Raw genomic sequence first — 16,507 nt, forward strand, 5'->3', positions numbered from 1 at the left:
CCCCAAGATGATCTTCTCCTTAACAAGATGTCTTACCAACATCTCCACATGAATACTCCATAATGACATATCTTCCAACATCGATAAGTATCCCATAAACACCATAATGATGTACTCCTTCCACCATTAGGTCTCTCACATAACCACCTCAATAGGTGGGATGAATCCCTCACATCTCTATGAGATTTACATTGAGGATTCCATGACTAAAACACTTAGCATAGACCTCCTTATATAGGAGTCACAAACTTGGTTCCCAAGTATTATCCTCCTTGGTTTAGGAAACCAACTCATACTAGGAAACCATGGTCCATTAGGCAACCCATATTGTATATGGAAGTTGACTCAATTTAGGAAACCCACCGTTTCCTTACACGATGATGTAGCTTCCGTCAAAGCTGGAGTACCAAAGTTGATGTCCAGTTCAAGCTAAAAGTTGGCAGAAACAAAGTTGATGAGTCTCATGGAAGCATAGCTGAAGATATTGCAAAGTTCGGTGAGGATGAATTCCAAAGACCGATGAGCCAAATTCTTGTAATAACGATGATCCCCGAAGACGACGATGTCAAAACCGAAGATAAAGCTTTCTACTTTCGATTCCTCACTCTGATAATGCAACTCCCGGTCATGCTAAGATGCCAAAATTCAGTTGGGAAGCAGTTTGAAGTTCTCATCCCCGTGAACGCAAAGCACTTGCAGTAGCTCAATTACAAGCAAAGATGATCGCTCCAAAAAACATAGCCCAGTTCATAGTTTCTAAAAAGATGATACGTAGCTGCAACAACGCAATCCATCGCCTACTTAAGTTCAAGAGAGGCTATGTAACCGCAGTGTAGCTCCATTCTTCGATGCTAAAGTATCAGAGAGGCTATGTCGCAGCGTCACACGATCAGTGGGGCAACAAAGTTCGAAAACTCCAACAACGAAGTTCAGTTCTTCCCGGAGCAACAATGACTATGGTTTACCTCCGGATACAACCAACGTTTTCGCAGCTCAATTAGAACATATGGGAAGATGAAGCAGTCCAGTTTAAAGGTCATGCCACTAGCAGAAGCAGCAGCCATGCCATACGACAAGGCTCATTCAATGTACCGGCAAAATTCTTACAAGAACAACTACTTTTGCTTTCCCAAGCTTTGGCAATCCACTTCGGAAACCAAAAAGGGGCATACATACATCATATACAACTAAAGAGTTTGTAAATATTTACCCCTTACATTTCGACAATGCTCGCATACATTTCAAAATGCATAGACGTGCATTTCTATAATATTATTAATTACATAAAATTGCATACATTTTATGCATACATATATTTTATAATGCATTTCACATTCTCATTTTGCACATTCAAAAGAGAGCTGAGAAAAGAACCACCACTCTTTTAGGTACCGATGCATACAACGGAGAATCGGGGCAAGCACCACCAGTCTCATGTCTTCATACTGGGAAAAGCACTTGCGTGCAATCTCTCAGGACTCCCCCGTAAGCGTCTATGAGTGTACGATCTGAGGGAAGGCTTCCATAAGAAAGAGATACCCAACATGACATGCCTTTAGCAGCTCAGCGGAACGGGTGTTTGCAAAACATTTAGTTTCACACCACGTTCTGGGAGATTTTCAAACCCCCACCGTTTGGTAATTTCCTGGCCCGAAATTATCCAACGGGGTGACAAGTTCAAACACTCGTCTTGACTATGCCTGATGGATTTACAAAATTTCATACACTGATGCTTTTATATTAATTGAGGTTACACAAGAAAGGAAGAGCTTCCACTTCAAATACTACAAATGGGGCAACCTCAAATCAATCCACAAAGATCCACTGATGCTGTTGAAGCATACCTACTATTGTACTGCTGATGCTGCGGCCAAGTTGCTACCATTAAGTGCCAGGTGTAGCTGTCACTACCCAATAGAGTTACCAACAGATGCTGCATCTCACTTGAAGGGATCTGACGTAAATCTCACCCACAACCTGAGCCCTCAGACAGGAAAACAAGCGATCAAGAAAAAAAAGAAGGCGTAATCACGGAAACTCGACGTATGACTTGCACAATAGGAGAAATTCTAGCGCAACTCCAACTGCAGCCCAAACTTGCAGTCCTGTAGACGTTGGAATACACTCAGCAGTCGCAGAATAGGAGAAAGTAGGCTCGTTTACGCTAATGCGGATAGAGTCTCAACTATCATTGATGATGCAATCAAGTCTCAAGTGGACCCTCCATATCCTTTTATATGCAGGTTTACAACTGGATTGACAACTCTTCTAAGGATGAGAATGTATATCTTAGTTATTGCAATGATGCATGGAGTTTCTGCACACAAGTTGGCGAAGTGATGAAAGAGCGGCTGATATTTCTTACTTACTACCATACTGACGATACTACGGTCGAGTTGCTGCCTCAAAGCGATGGATATGGCCATTACTACCCGCTGGAGTTATCAACCATCTTCGCTGCCCACTTGATGATCCGATGTGAGGCTTACCTTCGCCATGAAGCACATAAAGAGCAATCCCAGTGAAAGCATCCACGTCAATGCCGATAAGGACGGAGACTCAACTACAATCGACATTCATCATCGTGGTTGGCAACAACCAAATAGAGAAATCAAAGAAGCGATGCCAATGGATTGATTGCACACCTGGTTTTTTTTTTCACCCCCGAAGCTGACGATATAGATAGCTGCCTTTACGTACCCAAGGATCTGTTGCGGATAACTCATGCTGCTGTTGTACACGCCATCGCTATTGCTCCACAGAAGTTGTTTGTTGCTGTTACTCAATCGGTGCTACAAAGGAAGTCAGTTTATAAAGATAAATTGATGACCAGAGAAAGCTCATTTGCAACATGAAACACGCAAGGGGCAAGCTGAAAACTGTGCTACGAAGGAAGTCAGTTTATGAAGGTAAACTGATGACCAGAGAAAGCTCATTTGCAACACGAAACACGCAAGGGGCAAGCTGAAAACTGTGCTACAAAGGAAGTCAGTTTATGAAGATGAACTGATGACCAGAGAAAGCTCATTTTTTTAACACGGAACACGCAAGGGGCAAGCTGACAACCAAGCACCGAAAACTACACCCCGACACAAATAGTACTTCCTCCAAGAGCGAAAAATGAAGTATAGACAAACAAGAAGAAGCAATTTTTCTTAAGGATCGTTCATCATCGAACCCGAAGTTGTCGCAAACATGATATTGTTGCCGACACGTTGTTACCGCGGCAACCCAGACGTTGATGATACTGTAGGGTTGAAGGGCCGATGCTGTTGTAAGGTCAAAGCGATGTTGCTGTCCTGGATATCACGATCCATGGTTCACAATGAAATCCGACCGCTGATGCTAGTGTATACCGATGGACCATGAAAAGACCATCATGTTCTCGAAGCTTCAACTGCCACCATAATATGATTCAATCCAAAGAAGGCGAGACATAAAGTTGATGCGTACAAAGCTGATAATGAGCAAGTTGTTGTTGCTGCCGCCAATTAATGATCCTGCCGTGAGTATACTTCTATGAGAATAGGGCATCGCTGTCCACCTGCCAACTGGTACTATGGTGAACAACTACGGACGATTACACCGGACACACTTGCTTCCAAAGTGACGTATAAAAGCTGTACATTTGCTGTTGTTGCACGTATTGCCGTTGCTGAATGTTAATACAGCCAAAATAATGCCATGAAGCATTTTCAACTCGAAGCATACATGGGGCAAGCCATGTAAGAGAAACCAATTATCAAAGAGGAAGGGTAAGACACATTTTAATTCTTTGCCTGCAGGAACGTTTCAGAATTTCGGTGAAGAATAGGGGCAAGTATATATACTGCAACACAGTATATTCTTCACCGAAATTCCTCCACAAAGAACATAGAATCCAGGAGAAGGAAGCACTGATAAAAGCATGAAAGCGCAAGGCATAAGTTAGTTTTCTCAAGGATCGTTCACTAACAATCCTCAAGAAAATGGGCAAATTGTATACATCATAAAACATCTTGACACGTGGAGGGAGATTAGAAGCTGGAGCAAGATAATAATAAAGCAACGCAACACACTACATCAATTCTAAGAGTGCTTAGTAACTAAACTAATGTCATTTTTGCAATAAAACAAGTATCCATTTTTCCCTATAAAAAGAGAGAAGATAAGAGGGAGAAAGGGGACAGATTTTTGGTTGGCTTAGAAGGAGAGTAAGAAATTCACTACCTCTGAAGAGAGGAATAATAGCTGGATTGGTTTGCCACCTTCGTTTTACCTTCGTTTTACCTTCGTTACCAAAAACCTCCACTGAACTCCATCTCTAATGGAGCTCCAGGACCTCTATAATCAAACCCAAACTTAATAAAGTTGTTACTATCATTACCCCGTGGATGTAGGCATAGCCGAACCACGTAAATCACTTGTGTTTATGTCTTCTTACATTCCTGCACTTTATATCTTGTTTGTTATTCTCTAATTACTTCTTATTTTTCATATTACTATATCATTTTGACCAATTGATTGTGACACTAGAAAAATGGTGTTCACACTTCCTACTTCTTCAACCTTGAATCTCTAACAGGTGAAATCTATATTTCACCATGATATGCCTAAAAGTGATCGGGGATTTTTCTATGTTCATCATGTAAACATTAGCCAAATCCATATCTCGCGATGAGGAAGGTAAACGTGAATTACAAACAAATTTTCCAAAGTTTTTTGTTTGTTTGTTCACGTTCTAATAAGTGACGTCGAAGTCTATATTCTAGTGAGTTGTAAACCAACATCTAAAGTCGTATTCAGTTATGTAGTGATCGTTGACTCACTTGAGCGACAATCACACCATTGGTGATAGTTAAAATGATTATAGACATCCACCAATTGCTGTATTGAAATTTGCAGCATATCATTGATATATAAAAATATAAGTCTTCCATTTCCCAAGTCATATCAGGTAAAGCATCCTTAACAAGGTACCATTTCAGTTATAACAGTTTCATTGGATCTCGCAGTTTTTGACTCATAGGGTTTAACGGCGTTTGATTTTTATTTATTTTTCTTTTTCTGAAGAAATTTTTGATTGTTGATGATCATAATAACTCAAATATGTGAGTTCGGTTTTGTTTCCTTCCAATAACTAAGCCTTGCGTTAATTTAGATAGGTTAAGTCAGGGTAGAAGGGCACGGTTAAGTTAGGTTAAGTTAAGTTAGATAGGTTCGGTTTTGTTTCATTAACTAAATCGGTCTATTTATTGAGTCAACTACGGTTTTCCCTTTTTTCGGATCCATTCTTGTTCTCCCTTCAACAAAAAACTAAAAAAATGCCAAAGATCCCGAAATTTATAGCGGCTTGAGGCTTTCTATAAATATTGTTATTCGGCACTGAAATTATCCCCACTAAAATAATTTTTTTGGCTAATTTTTTCTAGCTTTACAGCTTTATGGCTATTAAAATTAGTAAAATCAAGTAATCGTAATAAAACAAATTAAACCACCCGCATATAAATTTCTGGTTTCATGGTCGTGTGTCTTTTAGATAATTTGCTACTACAAGTCCATATCCATATCAATCCAGAAAATGTATACCAATATCTATCGATGCATACAATGCAATTGACGCTCGGTCAAATCATCCTATGCCGCAAATCATGCTCACTACAGATATCCACGCCAACCGTCCCGGATTTTACTTACATCATACATGTAAGTATTTTTATTTTATTTTCTTTATTCTTTTTCTTTGTAATACTTACAGATTTTTATAATGCTTTCGGATTCGGACAGATGATGATAAACAAGGTGCTGCCGAATAAATTACGAAGAAAAATAGTCATCGAGAAGTTATATGACGCGTGCTAACTCTGTCGGTCAATATTTCAAATCAAATTTGCTTAGGTAGATATAAATTTAACTTTTTTCCTCGCCCCATATATTTACACATAAGGATCAAGGGGTGACCCCTCAGGAATTGTTTCGGTTAACAGAACTTTGGCAACGGAAACGGGACCCACCAGATATCTTCCACGAGGATGTCCTGGTATGACGTCAACCTGATGCAACCATAAGCTACACCGAGAAGTTAGATGATTGGAATTTGGAAATAAAAGTGCTCCCTGTGGGACCGCTATCTTTGCCAAGTGGATGCTGATGTGGTAAATCCTGAGCCGTTCGATGAAAAAATGATAAACCACGTGGTTTTTTTTAAGAATATTATATCTATTCTCAGGGACCCTAGATTACCAATCACGTTCACTTCTACTAGTTCTAGTGGCGTCGTAGAAAAGAAATTGCCTTTTAAGGTAAGAGTGGTGTACTATTATATAACACTGCTGCGGCTGTGCATTGATGGAGGGAATTTTGATTGGTACTCCACGTACGTCATGATCACCACGTTTCAATATGTGGAGCTGCTGATATTCATTTTCCATTTGAGTGATTTGTCACACGTGCCTGATTGAGTCCCTTATTTCCATGCATGATATGAGGAGAAGAATAACGATGACGAGATTGAGTTGGTCAGAAGGCTAAAGATAGAAGAGTTTTAGAAGTACAAGAAGAGAAGAGTCGAACAATGATATACAATGTACAATGGGTTTAATATTTGTAATGCATGATGACGGTTTTAACTTTGAAGCGATAGTTTGGTTCTGAGTTCGTCTAATATGCTACAACGAGAAGCATTTTCTAAAAATAGGAAAATTATGTCTTACGTGTTGAATGTTGACCATCCACGGTTAAGATGAAATGCGATTGTGCTAGGTATCGAGCGGTTGTTTAAAACAGCTTTTACGGGTTCATTTGTGACGTCCGATGGACAATTTGAAATGGCACAAATTCTACCACGCGGAAGTTGTTTAGCTGTGTACATCAGCTCGATACTAAGCATTTTGGATGAAGTGTCACTACAAAATAGAAGGCCTCTTGGGACGCCAAAAAGCGTCCCAAAAAGTATTTGTGACGGTTTTTTGTCCGTCCCATATTCCCATATTCTACCGTCACTAATACTTTTTTGTCATACTTTCTTTTAGGGACGGCCTAAAAATAGCCTTAAATTAATTATCCCGTGATCTATAGGGACGGTCAGACCATAAACGTCCCAAATAACCATCTGTAGGGACGGTTTTGAAAAAATGGCCATCCCCAGAAACCACTTGTTTTGTAGTGTTATAGTCGGATGATGGAAGGTTCGACTTCTAAGTTGGCAGTAGAGGGAAGGTTTTCCCTAATCTTATAGTTTAGTAGGATGCGTTTTTTTAAGTGGATAAACTCTTACGGTTATTGCCCTTACCTTGCTCGCTAAAAAAAAGGCAGTAAATTTACATCAACGGGAAGAAAGGGAGAGAATTTAGAAACTATCACAGAGAAAAATTAGGGGAATAGAATTAGAAAATTGTTACAGTGAGTTTAATTTATTTTTATCCAAGAGGTGTTGTTTAAAGCATATCCAGTGATACCTACTACTAAAAGAGCCCAAGATAAAAGGTCAAAATTGTTCGAAGTTATTTATATGTTGATGAAACATCTAATCTAAAGAGTTGACAACACTAAAATTTTTGATTATAGTCATTCTACATTTATCCTCGAAAATTCTGAGGAATTCTGTGATATTTTTTGGATAACTGTTCAAAATCTTACATCGAAAATCATGAGATGGTAGACTCCAACTTTGAAATCCCAAGTATTAGCCTTTAGGTTTTTCACGGAATTTTTTACGAAATATTACACGATCTAACTGTTTCGTTTATGATTTTTATAATAAACTTTAAAACATAAGGCTTGTTTTATTTTCTATAGACAAGTCAAGACCATCGTTTTTTTTTCCAGTGGCTCTAAACAGACCACGCAAAAACAATACTTGAAAAAGCTCTTACAATTTTGTATGATGGGTCTCGATGGACCCCGTCAGAGGATAACTGGGGGCCATTTATGATGGGGTCATTAAAAATTTTGTGAGGAGTAGTTTTAGCATTGTTTTTTTTTTGCTCGGTTCAAATAGAATTTTTGTTTATTTTAGTAGATAATGGATAAGGTTTGTACAATGTATTTGTAATTGTATTCGTAACCCGCGTATGAGTTTACTCGTTCACACGTCAAATTTGAAGTTTATCTAAATTTGTTGATCTTTGCATTTCTGAGTTAAACTCATTTCCCTTTACCTGCTTGGTTCTTTTCATCTACGTGTCAAACAACCAATTTACTAGGACCAAATTTTGCTATAAACTGACCAAATTTTAAGACTTGGATTCATGCATTTCATTCACTATCACTTCATCATGGTATTCATGAACTCTAGACTTTGATAGATCATTTTTTTCAAATGAGCCCATAATGCTGATGATAAAGATTGGATCCAAGTAGGACATATAACAAGTGTCAGTTGCTGAAAAAAATTAAAAGAAGAAATAAATAGGGTAGTTTTGTAATAATCGCAACACTAGTATTCGGAATTTCGGATAGGAAGGGTGGCTGGCCGGCAGTCCACCAATGGATAATTAAATTTGTACACTTGAACAATTTATTTCTGATCTAATGTATATACTACTCCTATATAGTTTGGTAATTCAAAACTATATACTACAAAACAGAAGGCCTCTTGGGACGGTTAAAAAACGTCCCAAAAAGACAAAAAACCGTCCCAAGAGATATTAGGGACGGTTTATGTACCGTCCCCTGTTCCACCGTCACTAATACTATTTAGCCATGTTTTCTTTTTGGGACGAACATATTTTAGCCTTGATTTAAATATTTTATGACTATTAGGGACGGTCAGGCCATCACCGTCCCAAATATCCTTCTTTAGGGACGGTTTTTTCAAAACAGCCGTACCTACAAGCTACTTGTTTTGTAGTGATATTACCGTGGCGCTTATTTGTTCATTGTTTATATGCTTGTTTCTCGAATTTTGAGTTTTAATAAAACTAAATCAAAATTTGTTCATTTTATAAAACTAGTAAGTTATTTTCTTTTCCAATGATAATACAGTGTGTAATTTTTCAGAGGTTATGCCTAATTTTACAAAGTGAAATGGAATAAATAGAGCTCCTAATTTGAATATATAGAAATGAAGCCAAAAAAAATAAAGATACAACAGATGTAATGGAAGAATAAAACGGAAGCTTTGCTTTAAAAAGAATACATATAGTAATTGAAATTGAATGGATGAATAAATAAGAAGCTAGCACATCACATGAAATATATTTTGCTTCTCTTTTAATTTAATAACCGACCATTTCTGAATTCCCGCCCAAAAATATATTCATGAATCATCACCCAACAGCACTACATAGTATATACACTAACTAGTACGGCCAGTTCCTTTAACTGATCATGACAGATGAATTTTGTGCACCTTTAACTTTCTTATTAATACGGCACTTAGTTAATTACTTGGCTATCCAGGATGAACTGATGATGATGATATGTGCACCCACGAGGACAGAACATACATTGAATGTAAGTACTGTTTAATCTTATCAAACAAGTAATATTCGGGTTTCTTTCAGGGGATTTATTGTAAAATGCGTGTGAGAATAAATATGACAAGGTGAAAGAATGAAAATACATGCAAAAATGATGTTGATGAGGTACATGTACTAATGAAATATTGATGATCACAGGTTCAGAGTCTTCAGATGAACTTATGTATATACAAGGTGGCTTTTAGCCTATTACCTCTGTTAGGTACCTGTACATGTACAACTGACTGAAGGAATGAATGCAGCACTTGTGAAGGAGTATAATCTCCTCCGAAAATGATCTGATTTTTATACTAGAGATTACTAGTATGAACATTAAACCCTGAAAGGCTGAAACCGAAAGCACCCTATTAAAAAGAACAAGAGCGATTATTCTTTTCTCTTTGATTTCGTTAGTGATGATCATATCATAGTTATTAAGAGTTTCGTAACCAAAATTACCTAAAAACAGACTAGGTTAGAAGGATGATAAGTAGGAGAACAATATGCTAATAAGCAGAATAAATCATCAACAAGAGAAATTAATATAACTAGCTAGCTTGAACTCAACAAAAGAATTAGTGGTAATTTATATTAATGATTAAAGATTTTTCCTTACAGAGAACAAATAATCCCTACTTTAAACTGCATGTAATTAATCTGTATATATAGTCTGTAATGTATAAGAAACGGATCAGCACAGAAATATCAATAAATCTGAAGCCCACTATAAGGTCTTCTCTTTCCGTGCAACGGGATGAATGAACGAAGAAAACTATTTTACCCTTCAGTTAACGTGGAAGCCAGATTGACCGAGGGCTCCTAATTATAATACTGGTTCTGATAGTGCTAGTGGTGGTGATGGTGATGATGGTGTTGTTGTTGGTGATATTGATGATATATGAGGATGAGGATGATATATCTATAATATAGCGTTGTTAGCCGATCATTGGTAGTTCCATATTAAGTAATCCAAATTGAGATCATCTGAAGTATGCCTTTGTTGATGAGAAGGATCTTCCCCATAACCGTTGTTTTCTGCTGCCATATCGTGCTGCACCGAAGAAATTTCTACATTCACGTCATTACTCAATCCAGTATCTTGAGAGCAATGACTGACCATGGAATGATTGTTTGATGTAAATTGTTGTTCTACTTTACACTCATAATCATTCAGCCTTTTCATTTGGTCAAACTTTTGATTGGTTTGATCAGCTAAAGCTCTCAATCTTGCTTGCTGGGGCATGAAGTTACTTGAGTCCGGAAAGCTTGGAATTGCATTCGTGTTAGCAGCAACACTTCTCTGTTCCTTTTGCAAGCAACTCATGTTTTGAGGAATTTGGGGGTAAAACATGGATGAGTTTGGTGTAGCATTTGAAGATGGAAACTGATTCATCATCATCACTTGTTGGTTCATCATGTTGTAGTTATAGTTCGGTACAAGAAGGTTCTTGTTATCTTGCTGTTGTTGATGATCCATGGTTCTTGATGAGATGTAATTAGGAAGTTGACCAGATATTGTTGTCTTGAATTCATCTTCATTCGTGTAACTGGAAGTACTAGGTCTACTTGATGAGTTATAATTAGGAGAGGAATTGTCCATAAGAGGTGGTAATGATGAAGGAGAATCAAGCAAATAATCGTCCACAAATCCAAATGAATTCATTCTTAGCATTCCTGAATATGGACTAACTTTCTTTAATATCCCACCAGTACTACTGTTCTTAAGAAAAACCCTACAGACAACCCATTCATCCTGCAAAAACAAGTTCACAGATTTTCCAAGTAATCAGATAGAGAAATAACATACAGTAGAGGGCCCATACAAAATCTCAATCAAAACTCAAAGGAAAAAAAAGGAATGATTATGAGAATCCATATGAAAAGAGTATAATTATGAATGAAATAAATAAAAAGTACCTTTGCAGTTTTAGGAAGATTATAGTGAGAGAACTTTCCGTCCAATCTGAATTCATGCATGACCCAATTAGTTTTCTCTCCTTTAGGTGCTCTGCCGGTGTAGAAAACTAGAGTTTTCTTCATCCCAACAAGACACCCTTTCCCTTTGTAAATCTCCTTATCTTTTCCTGTTGCTTTCCAGTAACCAGCTACTGTTGCTCTGTTGGTTCTCATCCCTGTGGGATATTTTCTATCTCTTTGACAAAAGAAGTACCATTCCTTTTCTCCCATCTTCGCTTTATCTGTAAATTTCAAATCAAATCAAATTAATTAGATACAAATCACAATCAATCAAAATAGTCTTAGTACCACCTCCTCCGGTCCCGTGGACAGTCGGAGCTTCGGTCGGACAATCGGAAAGTCCGGAATGCATCGAAAAGTAAATCAAATTAAATAGATAAAAGAAAGAGAACTTACTAGGTAAATCCCAAGGCTCGCACTTATTCAAATCAACTTCACCAATAGCTGTAGCAGAGAATTTGATGTTAAGAACCTTCTTGGAGAGGTAGTGAGTGATAATTTCTTCATCTGTTGGATGAAATCTAAAACCAGGTGGTAAATCAATACAGTCTTCAGCTGCTTGATTAATCAGTATTGGAACTTCTTCCATTTCTACAGAATTTTCCACCTTGATCTGAAACTAATATCCAAATTTTTTACTAATTTAATCAAAAGAATAAAACTCTAAACTTCGACTAGATTTTTTTGTTTTTTGTTCTACAATCTTTCACAACAAATTGACAGATACACAGAAAAAAAATTGAAATTAAGATAGAACCCGATCGACTGAAGAAGAATTTAAGAAACTAATACAGACCCAGATAATGAAAGAGAAAGCTAGAGAGAGAGAGAGAGGTGATATTATTGTAGGTGAAGAAGAAATCGAGGGGTCAAATTTGAAAAAGAAGAAGAAAAAATGGGAAAGGAATGAGAGGTTTATATAGAGAATGTTTACTTGTTTTGCAAGGAACTTCTCAAAGAAGATTCATTCAAAGAATTATATTATTTGTTATTTTTGTTTTTTATCACATTAATACAGACAACAAATGTAATTTCTCATTTATTAGAGAAAAAAAAAATCTTCATTAGATTCTATACTTAATACTGACTTTGTCATTAGTCAAAAGGCGGGGGACTTAAAACTGGTCTTTCCTGTGAAATCAAGGAGGAATATTATGGTGTGATGGTAATTAATTAGGGGTTTAGAAATTCTTAACTAATTAAGTACATTACTGATCTAGACTTGTTTGCTTGGTGTGTGCTGGCTAAAACAGTTGTAAAAGTGTGAACTGTTGTGAAGAAAAGAAAGAAAATATAAAGCGGTTTTGAAATGTTTTTGTTTTTTTACTTTCAGATGAGGACCCATGTTTCTGGGTTCAGTTTCAGATTCAAAACCAACAAAACTAATGAAACAAAGGAAAAACTGTCCATATAAATCTGGACCCTAAGAACTGATTTTAAGTTTGCTATTATTAGCCTCCTTATAGCTAGGTACAAATTAAGAAAGAATAATGGAAGAAGTTCAATGTACTAAAATTCACAGCTGATAATAATTCAAAGTATTTAGGAGAATGAGAAGAAGAAGGTGGTCTAGTATCTATCTCATTAGCTGTCTTCTTGGTCTTCATTTTGAATTAGTTTTTTTTACTTAATAAATAATCGCACTTATGAAATTGTCAAATTAATGCATTACAATGAAAATTAATCTAGATAATTAATCAAGTCACCAGATTGGGTAAAGCTGATCTACGCTAAGCTGACTGTGTATATTCGAATTTTTAACTTAAGAGTGTAATCCATGAGATATTCCTCTGTTAAACTGCATGGTCATTTAGAACCCTGGAAGTGGTCAAAATCAGAATACGTCTGCAGATAGAATGCCACCCAAGCTAACGGTCATGGTGTGCCTGTGTGCTGTCATTGGGTTCCATCCATGTTTAGGAGAATATCCTTAACTCGATATCCCAAATTTACACATGCCAAGCAGCTAATGGCTGAGATTTTGAATCCTACAAATAGTTTTAACGAGCCGGCGCACAACAAGAAAACAGAAATGTATACCTGAACTAGGCTGCATGCGTTTATATTGGTTAAATCGGTTTGGCTAAGCCAGGGCTAAACTTAATTAATTATTAATTGTTTAGCAACTGGACAGGTTGAATAGAGAGACAGCTAAAGATATAACAGTGAAACAGCCGGCGCATGACATGTGAGTGTGGTGAGTGTGGTCGGCGTAATTTTCTAAGAAATTGCATTTTCCATGTGGGGGAGAGTGGATATGACAAATCTTAGACTGTTAGATATCCGGCCGCAACCTTAAATTGAGGAGAAAGCAGTGACATTCTCTTATTACTAAAATAAACGGTGGATAAACAATTGACAAATCATCTGATTTCATCATCATCACCTCCATTACACTTCTCATAAGGCACGGACTGAATTTCGCACCAAGAAAATAAAATTTAAAACCGTGTGGACCTACACATAGCTCGGTTTGTAAGTTCAGTATTCAGTTTGATCAGTTCACCTCAGCCTCAATTCAAACCAACCTTATTTCTTCTCATTGTCTTCTTTGACTTGTCGAACAACTTTTACATTATGGAAGATGTAAAACCATCACAGGATATGTTTCAATCTTACCGGAAATTCTTATCGGCACTTCGAGATATCATATTCTCCCAAAATTTCAATCAGGGCTATCGACCGCCTAACACTTTACAGTACCCTACTTGAATTACCATTAATTTGACGTCATACCCTACGTTGTTATATTAATCTTAAAGGCTAAAGCATCATCACTTTTTTGCAATACTTTATGTTTCATTATCAGCGGTCCGATGCAATTATCCGGATGCTGACCCATCATCGGTCCACCATGACAGCAGTATGACCTACAAAGTTGTATTGCCAAACTATAGTTTGTTAAATTTAATGATGGAAGGACCCATACAAGATACCACAAATAGTGTGAGCTAAACCGTCCTATACATCTGGTGCTTAACTAGCAAAATTAGTAGTGTGACTTAAGAGAGTGTGCTTAGAGGAAGAAAACGTGTAATGGTTTACATAATCCACTGGATTAACGGGCTGGGATTCAAGACGTGAACAGTAATACACCATAGTTCTTGTACTGTAGCAGTGTGAGAAAAGTTTAAGTTAATTAATATACTGTATTAATTAACTTTACAGCAAAACAATAATAGCAACATATAACTATATATATATAATGACATCATATCAAACAACTTGTATATATTGCGTAATAAAACTCTATACCAACTACTAGTGCAAGTGTATGTGCAACTTCTCAACTTGACCATTAGAGCGATAGTCGTTCGTAGGATCTATTTCTTTTAATGGGGGAGACATTTCCTTGTTTTTGATCATGGGCCGGGGAGAAAGAAACTCAACGGATTGAAGTCAGACATTGCAGCTTGATAAAATTAAGTGATTTTAATGATATCTGCTGTTTAGTCAAGAGAAAGTCTAATGTTTGCTCATTCTAAAGGGAATAATCCATTTTATATTGCCATTGGAGTGAAGCACCATATGCTTTCCCACGGCAATATATATGACCAGCATTTATTGTTGTTGTTTAGACTCTAGAGTTAGAAAAAAACAAACAGGCTTTACATTGCATTTCAATCTCGCAGAAACGGCATGTCACTACAGAAAGGTCACTGTTTTGGAACGCTAACTTTGGGCATGCCTAAAACTTTCAAGGCATACAAAGGACTAGTCCTAACTTGGGTGACCTTATAAGGGGTATCCTATGGGGTGGTTCAATTACCTATATGCCCTTAAATTCTCTAAATTACTACTAATCTATCCCTATCCCTAATACAAAAACCTATAATCAATAAATCAAAATCAGTTTCATATCCCTAACCCCTTCTTCTTCCTCCTCCACAACAGCCGAACCCTTCTTCTTCCTTTTTTTTCATCGTATCATCGCGGAAATTTAATCGTCGATTCGTGAAAATTTAGTCGACGATTAAACTCATCTATATAATGGTTCGTCGTAAGCCAGTATCTCGTTCTAATCGAGCGACTGAACAACCCATTGAAGAAGAAGAAGATTTAGAGAGTGAAGAAGATTTAGAGAGTGAAGAAGAAACTCAAAATCAACCGGAAGAAGAGATTGAAGAAGAACCAACTCCACAAATGAGAATAAGAAGGTTAGTTTTACAAACTCATCTCGTATTTGATGTTTTTGATTGGTTTGATTGATTTAATTCGTCAAAATCATGTTTCTGCGGCGGTTACAGGGTATGGTTCGGCGCAAAACAAATCTTAGATGTGCGCCGAGATGTTCTTGAAACTGAACCCTGAAAGTGCATTTGAACGGCTCGGCGTATATCTGAAATCCGTTTTGAGCCGAACTTGGTGACACAGAGACTTATATTTAGGATCGGCTTATTCGATGGTGTTAGTTTTGTGCCGAATATGTTTTGTGAATTTCAGAAATTTTGCATGTGCGTAGGATCGGCTTGTATGGTAGTATTAGTTTTGTGCCGAATAATTGTTGTTTGAATTTCAGAATTTTTGCATGTGTATAGGATCGGCTCATATGGTAGTACTAGTTTTGTGCCGAATAAATGTTTGAATTCATAAGTCTAGATTCGGCTTATTCGATAGTATTAGGGTTGCGCCGAATATCATTGTTAAAATTTCATAAATTGTACTAGTGTGTAGGATCGGCTTATTTATATGATATCATGTTGCGCCGAATACATGTTTGAGTTCATAATCATAGATTCGGCTTATTCGACGGTATCGGTTGTGAGCCGAATATATAGGATCGGCTAATAATTTTGCATGTGTGTAGGATCGGCTTGTATGGTAGTATTAGTTTTGTGCCGAATAATTGTTGTTTGAATTTCAGAATTTTTGCATGTGTATAGGATCGGCTCATATGGTAGTACTAGTTTTGTGCCGAATAAATGTTTGAATTCATAAGTCTAGATTCGGCTTATTCGATAGTATTAGGGTTGCGCCGAATATCATTGTTAAAATTTCATAAATTTTACTAGTGTGTAGGATCGGCTTATTTATATGATATCATGTTGCGCCGAATACATGTTTGAGTTCATAATCATAGATTCGGCTTA

General features: G+C 37.0%; 1 protein-coding gene across 1 annotated transcript; it reads right to left on the reverse strand.

Moving 5' to 3' along the window:
* Positions 1-9,997: 9,997 nt before the first annotated feature.
* Positions 9,998-12,278, reverse strand: LOC113320179 (NAC domain-containing protein 92-like). The gene is made up of 3 exons (XM_026568117.1): positions 11,814-12,278; positions 11,358-11,638; positions 9,998-11,193 (listed from the first exon to the last, which is right to left on the reverse strand). The coding sequence occupies exons 1-3, from the start codon at positions 12,004-12,006 to the stop codon at positions 10,384-10,386; spliced, it is 1,284 nt and encodes a 427-aa protein (XP_026423902.1). The 5' UTR covers positions 12,007-12,278; the 3' UTR covers positions 9,998-10,383.
* Positions 12,279-16,507: the final 4,229 nt, after the last annotated feature.

The sequence above is a fragment of the Papaver somniferum genome, chromosome 11, assembly GCF_003573695.1.
Source record: "Papaver somniferum cultivar HN1 chromosome 11, ASM357369v1, whole genome shotgun sequence".
In the NCBI taxonomy this organism is placed as follows: Eukaryota; Viridiplantae; Streptophyta; class Magnoliopsida; order Ranunculales; family Papaveraceae; genus Papaver; species Papaver somniferum.